At 39.3% G+C, this 12,581-nt stretch overlaps 1 protein-coding gene across 1 annotated transcript; it reads right to left on the bottom strand.

Annotated features, from left to right (window-relative positions):
- Positions 1-3,080: 3,080 nt before the first annotated feature.
- Positions 3,081-10,633, bottom strand: serinc2l (serine incorporator 2, like). Its single transcript, XM_080471648.1, has 10 exons — positions 10,515-10,633; positions 9,643-9,804; positions 8,623-8,810; positions 8,459-8,538; positions 7,994-8,131; positions 7,029-7,198; positions 6,724-6,814; positions 5,531-5,681; positions 5,228-5,437; positions 3,081-4,665 (listed from the first exon to the last, which is right to left on the bottom strand). Exons 1-10 carry the CDS (start codon positions 10,551-10,553, stop codon positions 4,527-4,529), a joined length of 1,368 nt encoding a protein of 455 aa, XP_080327774.1. The 5' UTR covers positions 10,554-10,633; the 3' UTR covers positions 3,081-4,526.
- Positions 10,634-12,581: the final 1,948 nt, after the last annotated feature.

The following is a 12,581-nucleotide window of genomic DNA, read 5'->3' as shown; positions in this document are numbered from 1 at the left end:
GAAATAAAATAAATTACTGATTCCAAAGTTAATGATGGGTTGATCATCATTTTAAGCACATTTGAGCCGAAATCAAAACGACTCCAAATTACAGTGTTGTTATATAAATGAATTGCAGCATACACTTGTGTATTACAAAGATGGCCATCGGTGAGCTGAACACTGACATTTTCAAGAAAAGGCAAGTGGAGATTAAGATCAAGGCTAACACTGTGAGTGATAACCATTGTCTTAGTGAATCTGCAATTAAAAATCCCAGGAAACCTAACCAAGCATGGCTGCAGAGCTGCACTAAGTGCTTCATAATCAGCACATTACAGCCCCTGCTCTCTTATTACAGCGACAAATTGCGTCGGATGATAACAGAGGAAATGAAGGTGGGATTTATGGCACTCGAGCCAATGACCAAAGATGAAGAGTGTCTTAAATTGATCCTCAGAGAAAACCCGGGTTCAGGTTTGTACACCTGCTGATAACATGGGGAAATGAAAGTGTAATTTATGACACCTGGCTAATTTGCTCTCAGATGTTTGGCAGTGTTCAGAGGCTGCTAATTTTCATATGGGACTTATGGAGGAAGAGTTCTTCTGTCCCAGGAAACCGAGTCTGCTAGTTTTTACAGTAAATGCATGAGTCACTGAACGAGAAATGAAGAAATAGGAAGGTACGTCGAGAGAGTTTACCAAACAGCTTTTGGAGTGTAAACAAGATCCAATCATTGGAGATTTGTAGGAAGGGCCTCACATCCGTCTAATAGAAGAGGGACCACACATGTTTTAGATCAGAAGTGGGCTCATTAAAACTGTTTCTACATTTTTTTTTTTTTTTATCAATATTGATTGCATGAAAATGTTGAAAATGAAAATGAAAAGTCTGGTGTCAAAATACAGCACTGCTGTTAACAGCCAAAAGGCAAGGCGAGATGGTGCTACACAAGAACTTGGATATACACTGTGCAAACAATAACTTTTAAAGAGTACACAATGGAATTTGTCTAAATCTTAAACCCTGAGGTGTAGAAGAATATGTCTATACTTCAAAACTTCAAAGTCAGTATGAAGATGCGCCATTACCTGTCAATTATTCAGTCAAAACTGTTGCGACATTTCATAAATCTGACCAAAACTCCTGAATTTCTACTAAAGGCAAATCTCTAAATGGACTTTGGTCCCCCGATAAAGATTGTTCATATTGAGTACGACTGTCCTACGATACATAAACCTGTCCAGATAATCTGAGACGTCTTTTACAGTGTGTTAGTGAATCAAAATTAGAATAATGAAATCGAAACACTCACACTGTGCAGTGTTTCAGTTTCATAAAGGACATATATGAATTCTGCTTACTATAAATAAATAAAGCATGGTGTTTTAAGCTCCTACTTCTGCAAAAATCTGAGAAAGAAATTAATTTAGTAATTGGTTAAATTACTAATTAACAAGTAGGGTCTAATAACAGTATACCAACAGGAAGAACCACAGATAATCAAAATATGATGCTTTTGTTCTTAGCTCACGTTGGTTGCGTGCTACTAAACCCAACCTTTCATATATTGAGTTCATAAATCTTCATTTAGTTAAAAAATCAGTACACACAGTTACTGTTTTGAATATTTCTTTTGTCCTGTAAACGTGTTTCATAAGCTATGTCTCCTCCCTAATTGAAATTAAGTGCTATTTCCATCTCATAACTAAACTGTGTGACAGTCTGTCAACTCAGAGCTGTGATGAATCGGCTGTCTGAGTGTTGTGGAAAAGTGGAAGTCAACAGGAGTGAGTGTGTCCTGAACATTTCCACACTGCCCAGTTTGACCATTGCAGCCAAAATCAACTTGTCACCAGCCAAGTAATGGGGGGGTGGGGGGTGGTGGGGGGGGGTACAGCAGAGGCCATGAGCACTGGTACACATGGCTGTGTCATAGAGGAGAGGTCAGATTAACTCTTGTTGATACTTTCAGTTGAGCTGCCTCATGATCACACAATAAACAGAAGGTCAAGTAAGTCATCTTATCTGATGCATGTCCCAGTCACATATTTCCCTGTCATGGTTTTCTTGTTTTTGAGCCTTATCTTGTCATGATGCTTCACCCTGAGTACAGAACATGCTGGGAAGCGTCTGTGAGGAGCCTCCTCAAGTCCCAACTCTGGGGCCTCATGACTTAAATCTATAAAGTGATGCGTGCAGAAAAGAAAACATGTGCTATCACACCACTACTACCCAGGTGAACCATGGGAGATAAGGATGTTATGTGCATTCAACATCCAGATATATTCATTGCCTTATCCGTTGTCGTGTATCCCAGTATATGTTTGCTTCTCTTCATACTCATGTTCAACAATGTTGAAATGCTTGAATGTTTCCTATTACTAATATTATACTTTGCACTTGTTTTTACATGTTCAGTGTACAGTGACCTTAGGCATCCTGGAAGGTGCTGATAAATGAAATGTATTATCATTAATATTCTTGCTTCCGTACGGTCTTCATTATTATAACCCTTTTTATATATGAATACATTTTAATTAATCACAAATTACAGAGTGAACAAGCAGCTGCCAGACTTATTGGACTAAACAATAAGCACCTATCAAATATCAGGATTGATTTTTATTGTCATTACTGAGAACTTTTAAATCCCTTCCTGGATTTGCACCATCACAGTTGCTCTGTTGTGAGCTCAGGTCCTCCACCAAAGCTCCACTCAGCAACATCTAAAGGTAACTGGGCCTTTTCTGTTCATGCTCCAACCCTTTGGTCCAATGTTCCTGAGGAGATCAGACTGGTGGCTCAGTGTCTGGGTGTTTGCCACGTGATGGACTGGTGACCAGTCCAGGCTGCGTCTTGCCATTCACTTACATTCAGCGAGGATTACAGTTGCAGCACCGCCAGACATTTAGTTTGATAAAGTAGGTATATATTATGGGTAGTTTGCGGTCTTCTTTATTTTGACTTTATTCAAATATATACACTTCTGTATATATTTATCTTTTCAAATCTATTTCTGTAAAACAGCTCGTAACTCTTCAAGATAAAGTTCATTATCATCACCCGCAAGCGACTAATGAGACTGTCAAACCAGAGAAAGTTCCAAGTTTCACTTTTTATTAAAAACATAGTATATACATTAATTACAATATTAGTTAATGTTACGTACCAGCGCCTCATTGCACGCAATGTGGGATTCATCACAATATCAGTGTTAGACTTTGATTGAAACGTGGGACTACAAAAAGGCACTTCATTGTCTTGTGAAATATGATGTCATTATCTAACACTGACAATTCAGTGCATTTCTTTTCCATAATGGAATTAAATATGCGATCATTGGCTGGGGGGACAAAAAGCCTTTCAATTCATCACAACACCTTCATGTGCAGAATGAAACTTCAAAACAAACATAATGAAACAGAACAGCATACTCAGGATTGTACTTTTTTTTTTCAACCAACATACAGATCTCTTTCAAACCCTTAACAGTCATACTGATACTGAGGTAACTACAATTTAATGCATAATTACTGTACCACCATTACAACCACTAAATCACACTGGACGTCATTACCAGCAATATATTGTTTCTGAAATGAGTCAGGTTTTTATTTTTTTCTTACATTTAAAAATCCCTTTAAAGTTAGCATCACAATAACAGATTATACAGCCTCCTTGAAATGAAGGTGCTTGTACAATTACAGGTAGTGTGGAGTTTAAGATTTCCCTTGTTGAACCACATCACTGCATGACGCCCACTGCAGCGGATCGATAAACGTCTCCCTGTTGCAACCAGACTGTGATCCAGGTAAAGACTGTTGCTCGTAGCAGTCCAAACACAGCCAGACCTCGAAAAGCTTAGCACCGGAGATAAATTACTTTCGCTTGGCGTACAGGAGGAAGAGCGGAGATTAGACCTATTATTGAAGTTCTCCGGCTCAAGGTGCAATGACGTGGTTCTACATGGAGGCTGGCAGCAACAGGGGAAACCCTGCTCTGATCTGTAGGGCGTGCCTTATTAGTCTTATCTCACTGTCACATTCAGCTCAGACTGGGGCTCCCAAGGAGGGCTCCCTTCGCAGCCCCCCCCAGCAGTGAGGGAGTGCAGCCAATCAGGGGTTTTCCAGACCGAGCCACTTCAGATCTGCCAGATCTTTAAAAATGAATCTGTAAGTGGATCTTCTGAGGTATTAACAGAGTGCGTTGTTGGAGTCTTAGTGATCGTCCGGAATCTGAAAATCAGCACGAGGATATATAATATCATACATTCACACCACAGATAGCGAGAAATGTCTTATGAATTGTGAGTTATTGGAAATGAAAACAGCTTCTTATGGCACAATCATCATAAACCAGCCCAATAGAATAAAAAGATTCAAAACTGTGATGCCTATTACACTTCATGTGCCGAGTAAAACAAAACAAACATCAGCAACCGACGCAGAAACCAAAAGAAAACATTTTCATCACAAAACCCTTCATAATCCTTTGTGGTAAAGAAGAAAACAATCAAATAACAATCAGGAGTTGTGGTTCGCTCAGCTGAATTCCCGGTCAGGGAAGAGGAGCGGGGCGACGAGGGTCCAGAGGTAGAGCCCAAGGCCCAGCCAGCTGGAGCTCATCTTCACCCACACAGCCGGCATGCTGCTCTGCATGGCCTGGCTGGTGGTGTCCGGTCTGGAGGGCGACACAAAAAAGTGCAATTCAGTGAAACTCAGCTACATTTCATATTAGGAACACTTGAGGCGAGAGGATTTTGGAGGCAAATGTAAAACAAGAAAAACAGAAGAACTTTAAAGTGAAGTTGAGCGCCATCTGGTGGCTGTACCAGAGACTTGCAACACTTCAGTAAAGTGACGAAAACTTGTGAGCCTTACACACCAAATAGACATTTTAACATGTCTTTATCAAAATATCGTGGCTGATTTTGGGACGTCATACGTTTGTGTTGATGTGGCGAATAGGAGTGTTTGTGATCGTCTGTCTCTCTATATTTGCCCTGTGACGGCGGCTTGTCCAGCATGTGACCTGCTTTTGTCCATTGTAGTCTGGAATCAGCTCCAGCCTCCTGCAACGCTGCATAAAGCAGTATAGAAGATGGGTGAATGGATGAAGAGTCCCATTTGACTTCTGCCTTGCTGTGCTTCAATAATGTGCGAGGGGTCAACTACTCCACTCATCACTATTCTCCCACAAGACTATCCACAACATCTGCACCCTGCGAGACATCAACACTTACTGGTACCAGTTGGTGAGAGTCATCATGATGTACAGGGAGGCCAAGCAAAGGTGGAAGTGGAAAAAGGAATAGTTGTAAGTGACACCGTCCTCTTCATTGTCGACAGCCCTGCGAATGCCGTCCTCTCCCACCACGCCCTCTCCGCCGGATCCGGTGCCTTCCTCTGTCTGCATCAGCTTGTTCACCTGGGTGTTACTGGATGAGCGGATACTGCAAAAAGACAGAGGGCGTCAACGAGTCAAGTTCAACCAGTCAAAGAGGGAGAGCAGAAGGTTTTCATGGCTTCGCTATGTCGACCCATACCTGGCATAGAGAGTACAGAAGAGGAAGATGACCAAGCCGACAATGCCCTGAGCGTCCCACCACTGCACAGGAGCTGAGCTGCTGTCGCCAGATGTTTCCATGGCGGAGATGTTTGACACTAAGCTCAACAGGCTTGGGTTACAACTACGATCTGGGACAAAGAGCAGACACAGACCATTGCTAAATGTTAGAATATAAAGATAAATATTTTATGGTGAGCTTGTTCCGAGTCTTAATGAGCCTCATTCTTATTCTTTTTCAACTGAAATAGCAATTAAAAGTATTGTATGCAATGTCCTAAACAGTCGAAAGTAATCCAGCTTGTCTGGTATTGAGGATCTAATTTATTTCTCAGTCTGATCAGGAAACTGACTAAATGAATAGTACACAAAACATAGCCGGTAATAAGTAACTAAAAGGACAAACTGCCAAAAGTCCGACAGAGATAGAAAAGAATCGTAAAACAAAGTGTGTCTTAATGTGACTCAAGCAGAGAACAAGGTTTTATTCTTCTATAAATTAGGACATCAAAGATCGAACAAACATCTTGAAAGTTCACACAATGCATTGGGACTTATGAAAAATTAACTGATAAGGAGATAAATACAAAAATGTGTTTTCCCTTTTCAGGGTTTGATCCATAGCGGTGTTCTCACACCATCACAGAAAACACTGAATCGGGAAAGTCTTCCTAATGTCTACTATCTAATGTTGTCTATTGGTGTGCTTTGCATTATTAAAAAAGCATCTATTGTCTATGATATCAGGTGAGTGCGGAGTTTCAATTACAGTGAAACTTGATTCTCTGGATTGAAGAGCAGAATTGGCATGCTTTCAAGGAAAAGTCCAAGTTGGTAGTCAGGATGCCTTTTCACTGTTGTGTGACGATGTATCCACACGATATCTACTACGACTAAAACTAACACTGCAGACAACACAAGATATTCCAGCCTTGTGTTTCACTTGGGAATGGCAGTTCACAACATGGCGAGTCAAGGAAAGAGTAAAGCGAAAAGCAGCTATTTGCTCCTTTCACATGCCAGGAAGTAGAAAAAAAAAACAACCTTAACAACTTACCACTATGATCAAAAGGATGAAGCAGGCAAACAAGTATATATTAAAAGTAAACGATGAGTCTCATTGCACATGAGCATGTAACTGAAAGCTAAAGAGGATGGGAGAATTCCACTCACTGGGATTGTTCGTCATCGCAGACCATGTGACATACATGGTGTAAAGGGAGATGAGTGAAGCCTGGAGCAGGCCAGAGTGGGGCTGAGCGTCCTGTGAAAATATGACATACGTGAGTAACTATACTTTTAATATCACAGCGAAATAGGAAAAAATATATATAAATTGAAGAATAAATTTGACACCAGGCGATCACAAAACAATACTGCGTCTATCTTCTACATATATATATATATATATATATATATATATATATATATAAAAAACGGGACCCTGAAAATATCTGGGGCCCATTTAAACATCTCACCTGAATCTTTGGCAAAATTGATACGACAGAGATAATGACGCAGAAGATCAGGTTGATGCTGATAAAGACTTTGTGCTCCGTGCAGTCGTCAGGCTGCGTGTAGTAAACGTAGAAAAGCACCACAGCCATGATGGTCAGTGAAAAGAGGAGGACCGTGAAGGACAGCAGCCCTGGAAAGAACATGGATACATATTAGTATCAAACAGCACAATAATATCACATATCAAGGATTCAGTTGGATGTCAACAGCAGATAAATTGGTTCTCTGAAGCAGATGTAATTTCAAATAAAGAAATTAAATAGAAAAAAAATCAATCAAATCGATGAAGTTCACTCCAAAGTTAAAATTCCAAATAGCCAAAGAAAATATTGTTTTCTGTGATCTTAAAGAAAGAAGCAACAAAGAAAATGTGTTCTGTGTTGCATTGACTTGTGTGTTGTTGTATTTCTTTTTTCTTTTACAATAAATGAAATAAACAGAACAATACAGCTGCAAAAATCCTCAAACCGCTCAAGAAACGACTTCCCTGATTCACAAAGAAACTTTAAGAAAAGCACAATCACCTAACTAGGATTTCCAAAACATGACGGATAGTTATCACTAATCTAACTGCCTTTATTGTACATTTTATAAGCGTGACTTTGAACGTTTTTCTTGAATATATCCTGCAATGTCACCTGTCCTGACTGTTTAATTCAAATATCAAACATCTATGTATTTGACTTATACTGTGTTTTCCCACAAGTACAAGTCTTGTTCACACATTTGCTCTTGGTCCTGCCAGTACCTCCAGTACAATGAAGTCTGCAGCAGTCTTCCACTGCAAAGTGACATAACATCTTCAGGTAAAGGTTACAAAGTTTTAGTTGCTGAGACGTTGCTCGGCTATTTTAATTTTGTGTTTGTTAATCGGATCAAATATGCCCTTTTAAAAGAAAAGAAAAATTTCAAGAGGTTGTTGTACCTGCATACCAACACTTGTTGTCTGAATTTTCAGCATTTTCCACCCAAATCTTGTTCCAGGAATGGGCAAAATCAATGAGGAGAATAAGCTGGATTAGGATGAAAATGAAGGATCCCACCACGCCAAAGTAAAACCACACTGTGAACGACAAAAGAGACAGAAGGCGTGAGGTTTTCCCAAAACCACTGGACAAGAACAAATACAAACAGGTCACATCTTTAATGTGCCTAAACTGTTAATAATAACCTTATTTATTGATATAGTTAAGCATCAAGGGGCCAAGTGACCAACTAATGCTACTGGACAGTCCCCTTAAATGTCCCTTTTACTTCACTGAATTCATCAATAAATTAATTGTAGCCTAATATAATAATGTGAAGAAACATACATATGTAGCGTTTACTTCTTCAAGAAAAAGATGCAATATATTTCTGTGCTTGAGTAATGTGAAAGAGTTCTTAATACCAGTGTGAAATGTTCCATCAGGAATGAAAAAAGCTCCCACTGTAATTCCGACCAGGATCAGAAATTTGAAGAACCAGAACCTGGAATAATAAACATTCAGAAAGGCTTCATGAGTTTCCACGCCGACACTATACTGTACTATAAGCTCCCATAAAGGTTCTTACCCATTCTGAAAAGCCGCACGCGGGTCTTTGCTGCTGCGGACGCCGATCATGATGGCGAAGAACAAAAAGAAGAAGCACGTCATTGCAAAACACATTCGGTACACAGACTTGTAGCCCACAATGACGTCGCAGTTAACATGGTTTTCAATTCCAGGTATAGAACTTCCTCCCTGGCAAAATCCTGGGATCTATGAAATAGAAGAAAGACACAATAAATAACCTGGGATCAGCCTGAATATCAAAAATACTTGACTTAGAATGTTTAAATGTCAAGGTAGTTGTGATGTTGTCTATCATAATGCATCAATTATTTACCCACTTGACACTTTTTATAACAGTTAAAGATTTGCCTGTTGACAACTTCTCATTGTGCAGTGTATGATGCACTTAAAGACATCCTTATGCACAAAAAGACAATCATTAACCATCTTTTTTTTTTTACATGTACAACTTTATTTCTCCTCCTCATAACAATATCCTGAGTCTGTTATGTAACACTACCATATTAAGCACTCTGTTCAACTCTATCTACAACTTCCTCATGTTACGAAACCAGCCTGCAAACAAGATGTTTGTGTTCATAAGATCACCTTACTGGAATAATTCATTAGATCATCGTCAACAGTCACTGTGTTTCAGTAGCTTTTGTCTCCTTACCTTGACTTGAACTGTTATTGTCATCAATGAAACTGTCTATACTGAACAGTGACCTCACAGCACTATCATCACTAGTCATCTCACTCTATATTCTATGTTCGGTTTTGGTCTTTTGGCCACAGAGTGGTTGTGATGTGTGGTTTTGTGTCTCTGTCTGTCACACTGTCATACCAATGTTATCTACTCGGTAATATAGTAAATACACTTTAACCCACATGGAATAGCTATAGTTCTACAAAGAAAAATAATCATTAAAGAAGACGAATCATATGATACACCTCAAGCTTCACTTATGCAATCTTAACCAGGCCATTGAGCTCACTGAATTTTATAATTGTTTTGCACTAAGCACAGCGGTCTCACCTTGCGAAGCTCAGTTTCCATTCCAGGAAGGATCATGATGACAGACACAAAAGTCCCCAGCAGCAAAAAGAAGGAGAAGACCAATCGAGTGATGGTGGAGTTGTTGGAGGAGGGACAGCAGCCACACAGAAGACATGGTGCTGAGCCACAGAGACAGGAGGCCTGTGAGAGATGGACAGGGGGGACATGGATGAGGAGGCCAAAAAAAAAAAACCGCAAAGAGAAAGAGTGAAGGGCAAAATGTAAATAGATGACGCAAACTGTTCAGGCCTACTTCACTGGAAATATAGGGCTGGTAAATTATTAAACATGATAGTGGATTTCCTGTCACAGATTCATTTTATAATACCATCCAAATACGTGACCTAAATATAATCAGATAACACAGGCTTGGCCAAATGCCTTCTGGTATTCGTGATCGCCGTAATTAGTCAACACAGAAAAAGACTGTTACCACCCAGTTCAAGCTAATAATGTCTTCTTTATTCTTGATCTTTTCAGGATCTGATGTCCTCAAGAGATGAAATCATACAAGCTGCCAATAACTTCATGACTTTGCACATTTAACGGAGCTAAACTAGGATAATGGTCTAATCTGAGACAGTCACGCTTACACAACCGGACCGACTAACTTACCAAGTTAACTTTCTTAAATACGTTTTTATAATATTATGTGTATCAAGTACAATTGGAATGAGGCGCTAAATCCACCACAAAAGAGTTGAAAGGTCTCGCCATTACAAGCTGTTGATACTTTAGCGTTAGCGCCCTTAGCATCACGAGCTTCACTTTCACCAAACGGATCATGAAGAGTGAATAAAAAGCTTTCGCTGACATCTAAGAAGATACTGCAGACGTTGTGATATACTTACACAGCTGGCTAAGGAGCACAAGGCCAGGCAGGCACCCATCGTGAGAGAAACAAGATGAAATGTAGGACTCTGTTACAACGCCTTCGCACTGCTGTCAAAAACACGCACAAAACGGGAAGACGTTTGGCTGGTTTTCAAAATAAAAGCGCTGTTTTTCCTGCAAACCGGATATGAACCTTTTATTGACAGTGAGGTTCAAATCTGCAGCCTGCATCACTTCCTGTCTATGAATTCGCTGAACACAGTCTGGAAATGACCTCAAACAGCTGCAGATCGCTTCCTTCACCATGCTCACACAATTTGATATATTGATGCCATTTTATATTTCCATCCTGTACACCAGTTCAGGGGCCACATACAGCCCAATTTCATTTTGGGCGTTTAAAATAGTGCTATATTAAACTTTAAATTTACATTTTGAAGTTTTTCTTTGTTGTAGCACAGAATATGTGTGAAGAAAACGTCTGTATTTTCTGCACTGAGGCAGATAGGAGGAGGCTACATAGGGCAATCACAGCAGCACAGATTGCTGGCTGCCCTCTTCCCCTCCCTGATGGACATTTACACCTCCCAATGTCTCAGTAGAGCATACAACGTTATCAAGGACAGCTCACACCCTGGTTACAACCTGTTTGACCCAATAAAGACAGACTCAGAAACAGTTTCTTTGCCAGAGCCATAAGCACAACTAAATTCACATATCCATTGACTTACACACATTCTGCACATAACACACGTGCACACACACTTGCCCCCCACCCCCAAAAATCTACTGTTAAACATATGTGAACCTATTGCACTATTCTTTATGATCTCCCACTATTTTTTCATATTGGATTATTTCCATTTGTTACATTTTGTTTATTTAAACTGTGGGAGGAGAAGCTCTCCAATTCAATTATACATTGTGGAATGAAAATAAAGGCTTCTTTATTTATCAACCTCACATACATGTTTTTGAAGTGTGTGCACTGTCCACACAAAAAGACCGGCTCAGATTCAAACCCCATACATTTTTCCCTAACCACTACTCCACCATGAACCATTATTCCACTATGAAACGCCTTACAAGACTGAACATCTAGTTTGAACAACCAATGTGTACATTTTTACCAAAAAACAAACATTCCAGCAAAATTAAATAAAGACATGCACAAATTGAAGCATAATCACTACATCTATAATCAAATTCATCACAATAAGCCTGTTATGCCAGTTATTCAAACGCTCACAACATAAGAATGCTTTATTAACTTGCCAAAAATTAATTCTTATATCTGTTAACCTTGTTTAAAACAATTGAAAACATATAATCTTATGAAATATTGATTATTTAAAAAAGATACTGTATTTTTGATCTTCATCATCGTTTAGAATAAAACAAAAGTGCTTGAAATATTTCATTTCATATGTAGCAAATGACACTAGTACTTGTAGCAGGCTTACTTGTAGTTTTGATACATCACACTGTTACATTATATGAATAAATATATACTAATAAATATAAAAAATAAATATGTACCTAAATAATCTTGCTTTTAAGATTTCAAATTGAAAACTTGAAACTTGGGGGCAAAAAAAACAACATTTAAATTCTTACAATCTCAGCATATAATCATTTGAAGCATCTTGAAAAACTATTGTGCATATAGTTCAGAAGTTGTTTTATGGCTGTTTATTATTCCACAAATCCCAAATAGTTTGCACACCAGAGTGGCAAACAAGCCAGTGAAGGGAAGGACTTAGACACTTACCATCTGTCCTCTTTCTCAGCATCCCATGAGCCGAGTGTCTGTTGTTTAAAACTACATGAAAAGCAGGAGAGCCAGTCAGGTGGTGACAGAAGTCTCTTCAAAGTCCCTGCTGTTTGTGGTTCAGCCTCACAGTGTGGCACAATGGTGATTAAGCTATTTCATTGTGTTATTAATAGTGCTTGTAACCTTAAACCCGCAGCTCTGCCAGGAAGAGGGGGTCAGTGATGATATACTGTATAGCTAAGACATGAATGCAGCTCTTTAGACGATATGTACTTCAGCCATCACTGTGATAGAAGTAACAGCCATCCTT

This window comes from Lipophrys pholis, assembly GCF_963383615.2.
Source record: "Lipophrys pholis genome assembly, chromosome: 9".
Taxonomy (NCBI): Eukaryota; Metazoa; Chordata; class Actinopteri; order Blenniiformes; family Blenniidae; genus Lipophrys; species Lipophrys pholis.
This window is presented reverse-complemented; position numbering and strand designations above follow the sequence as displayed.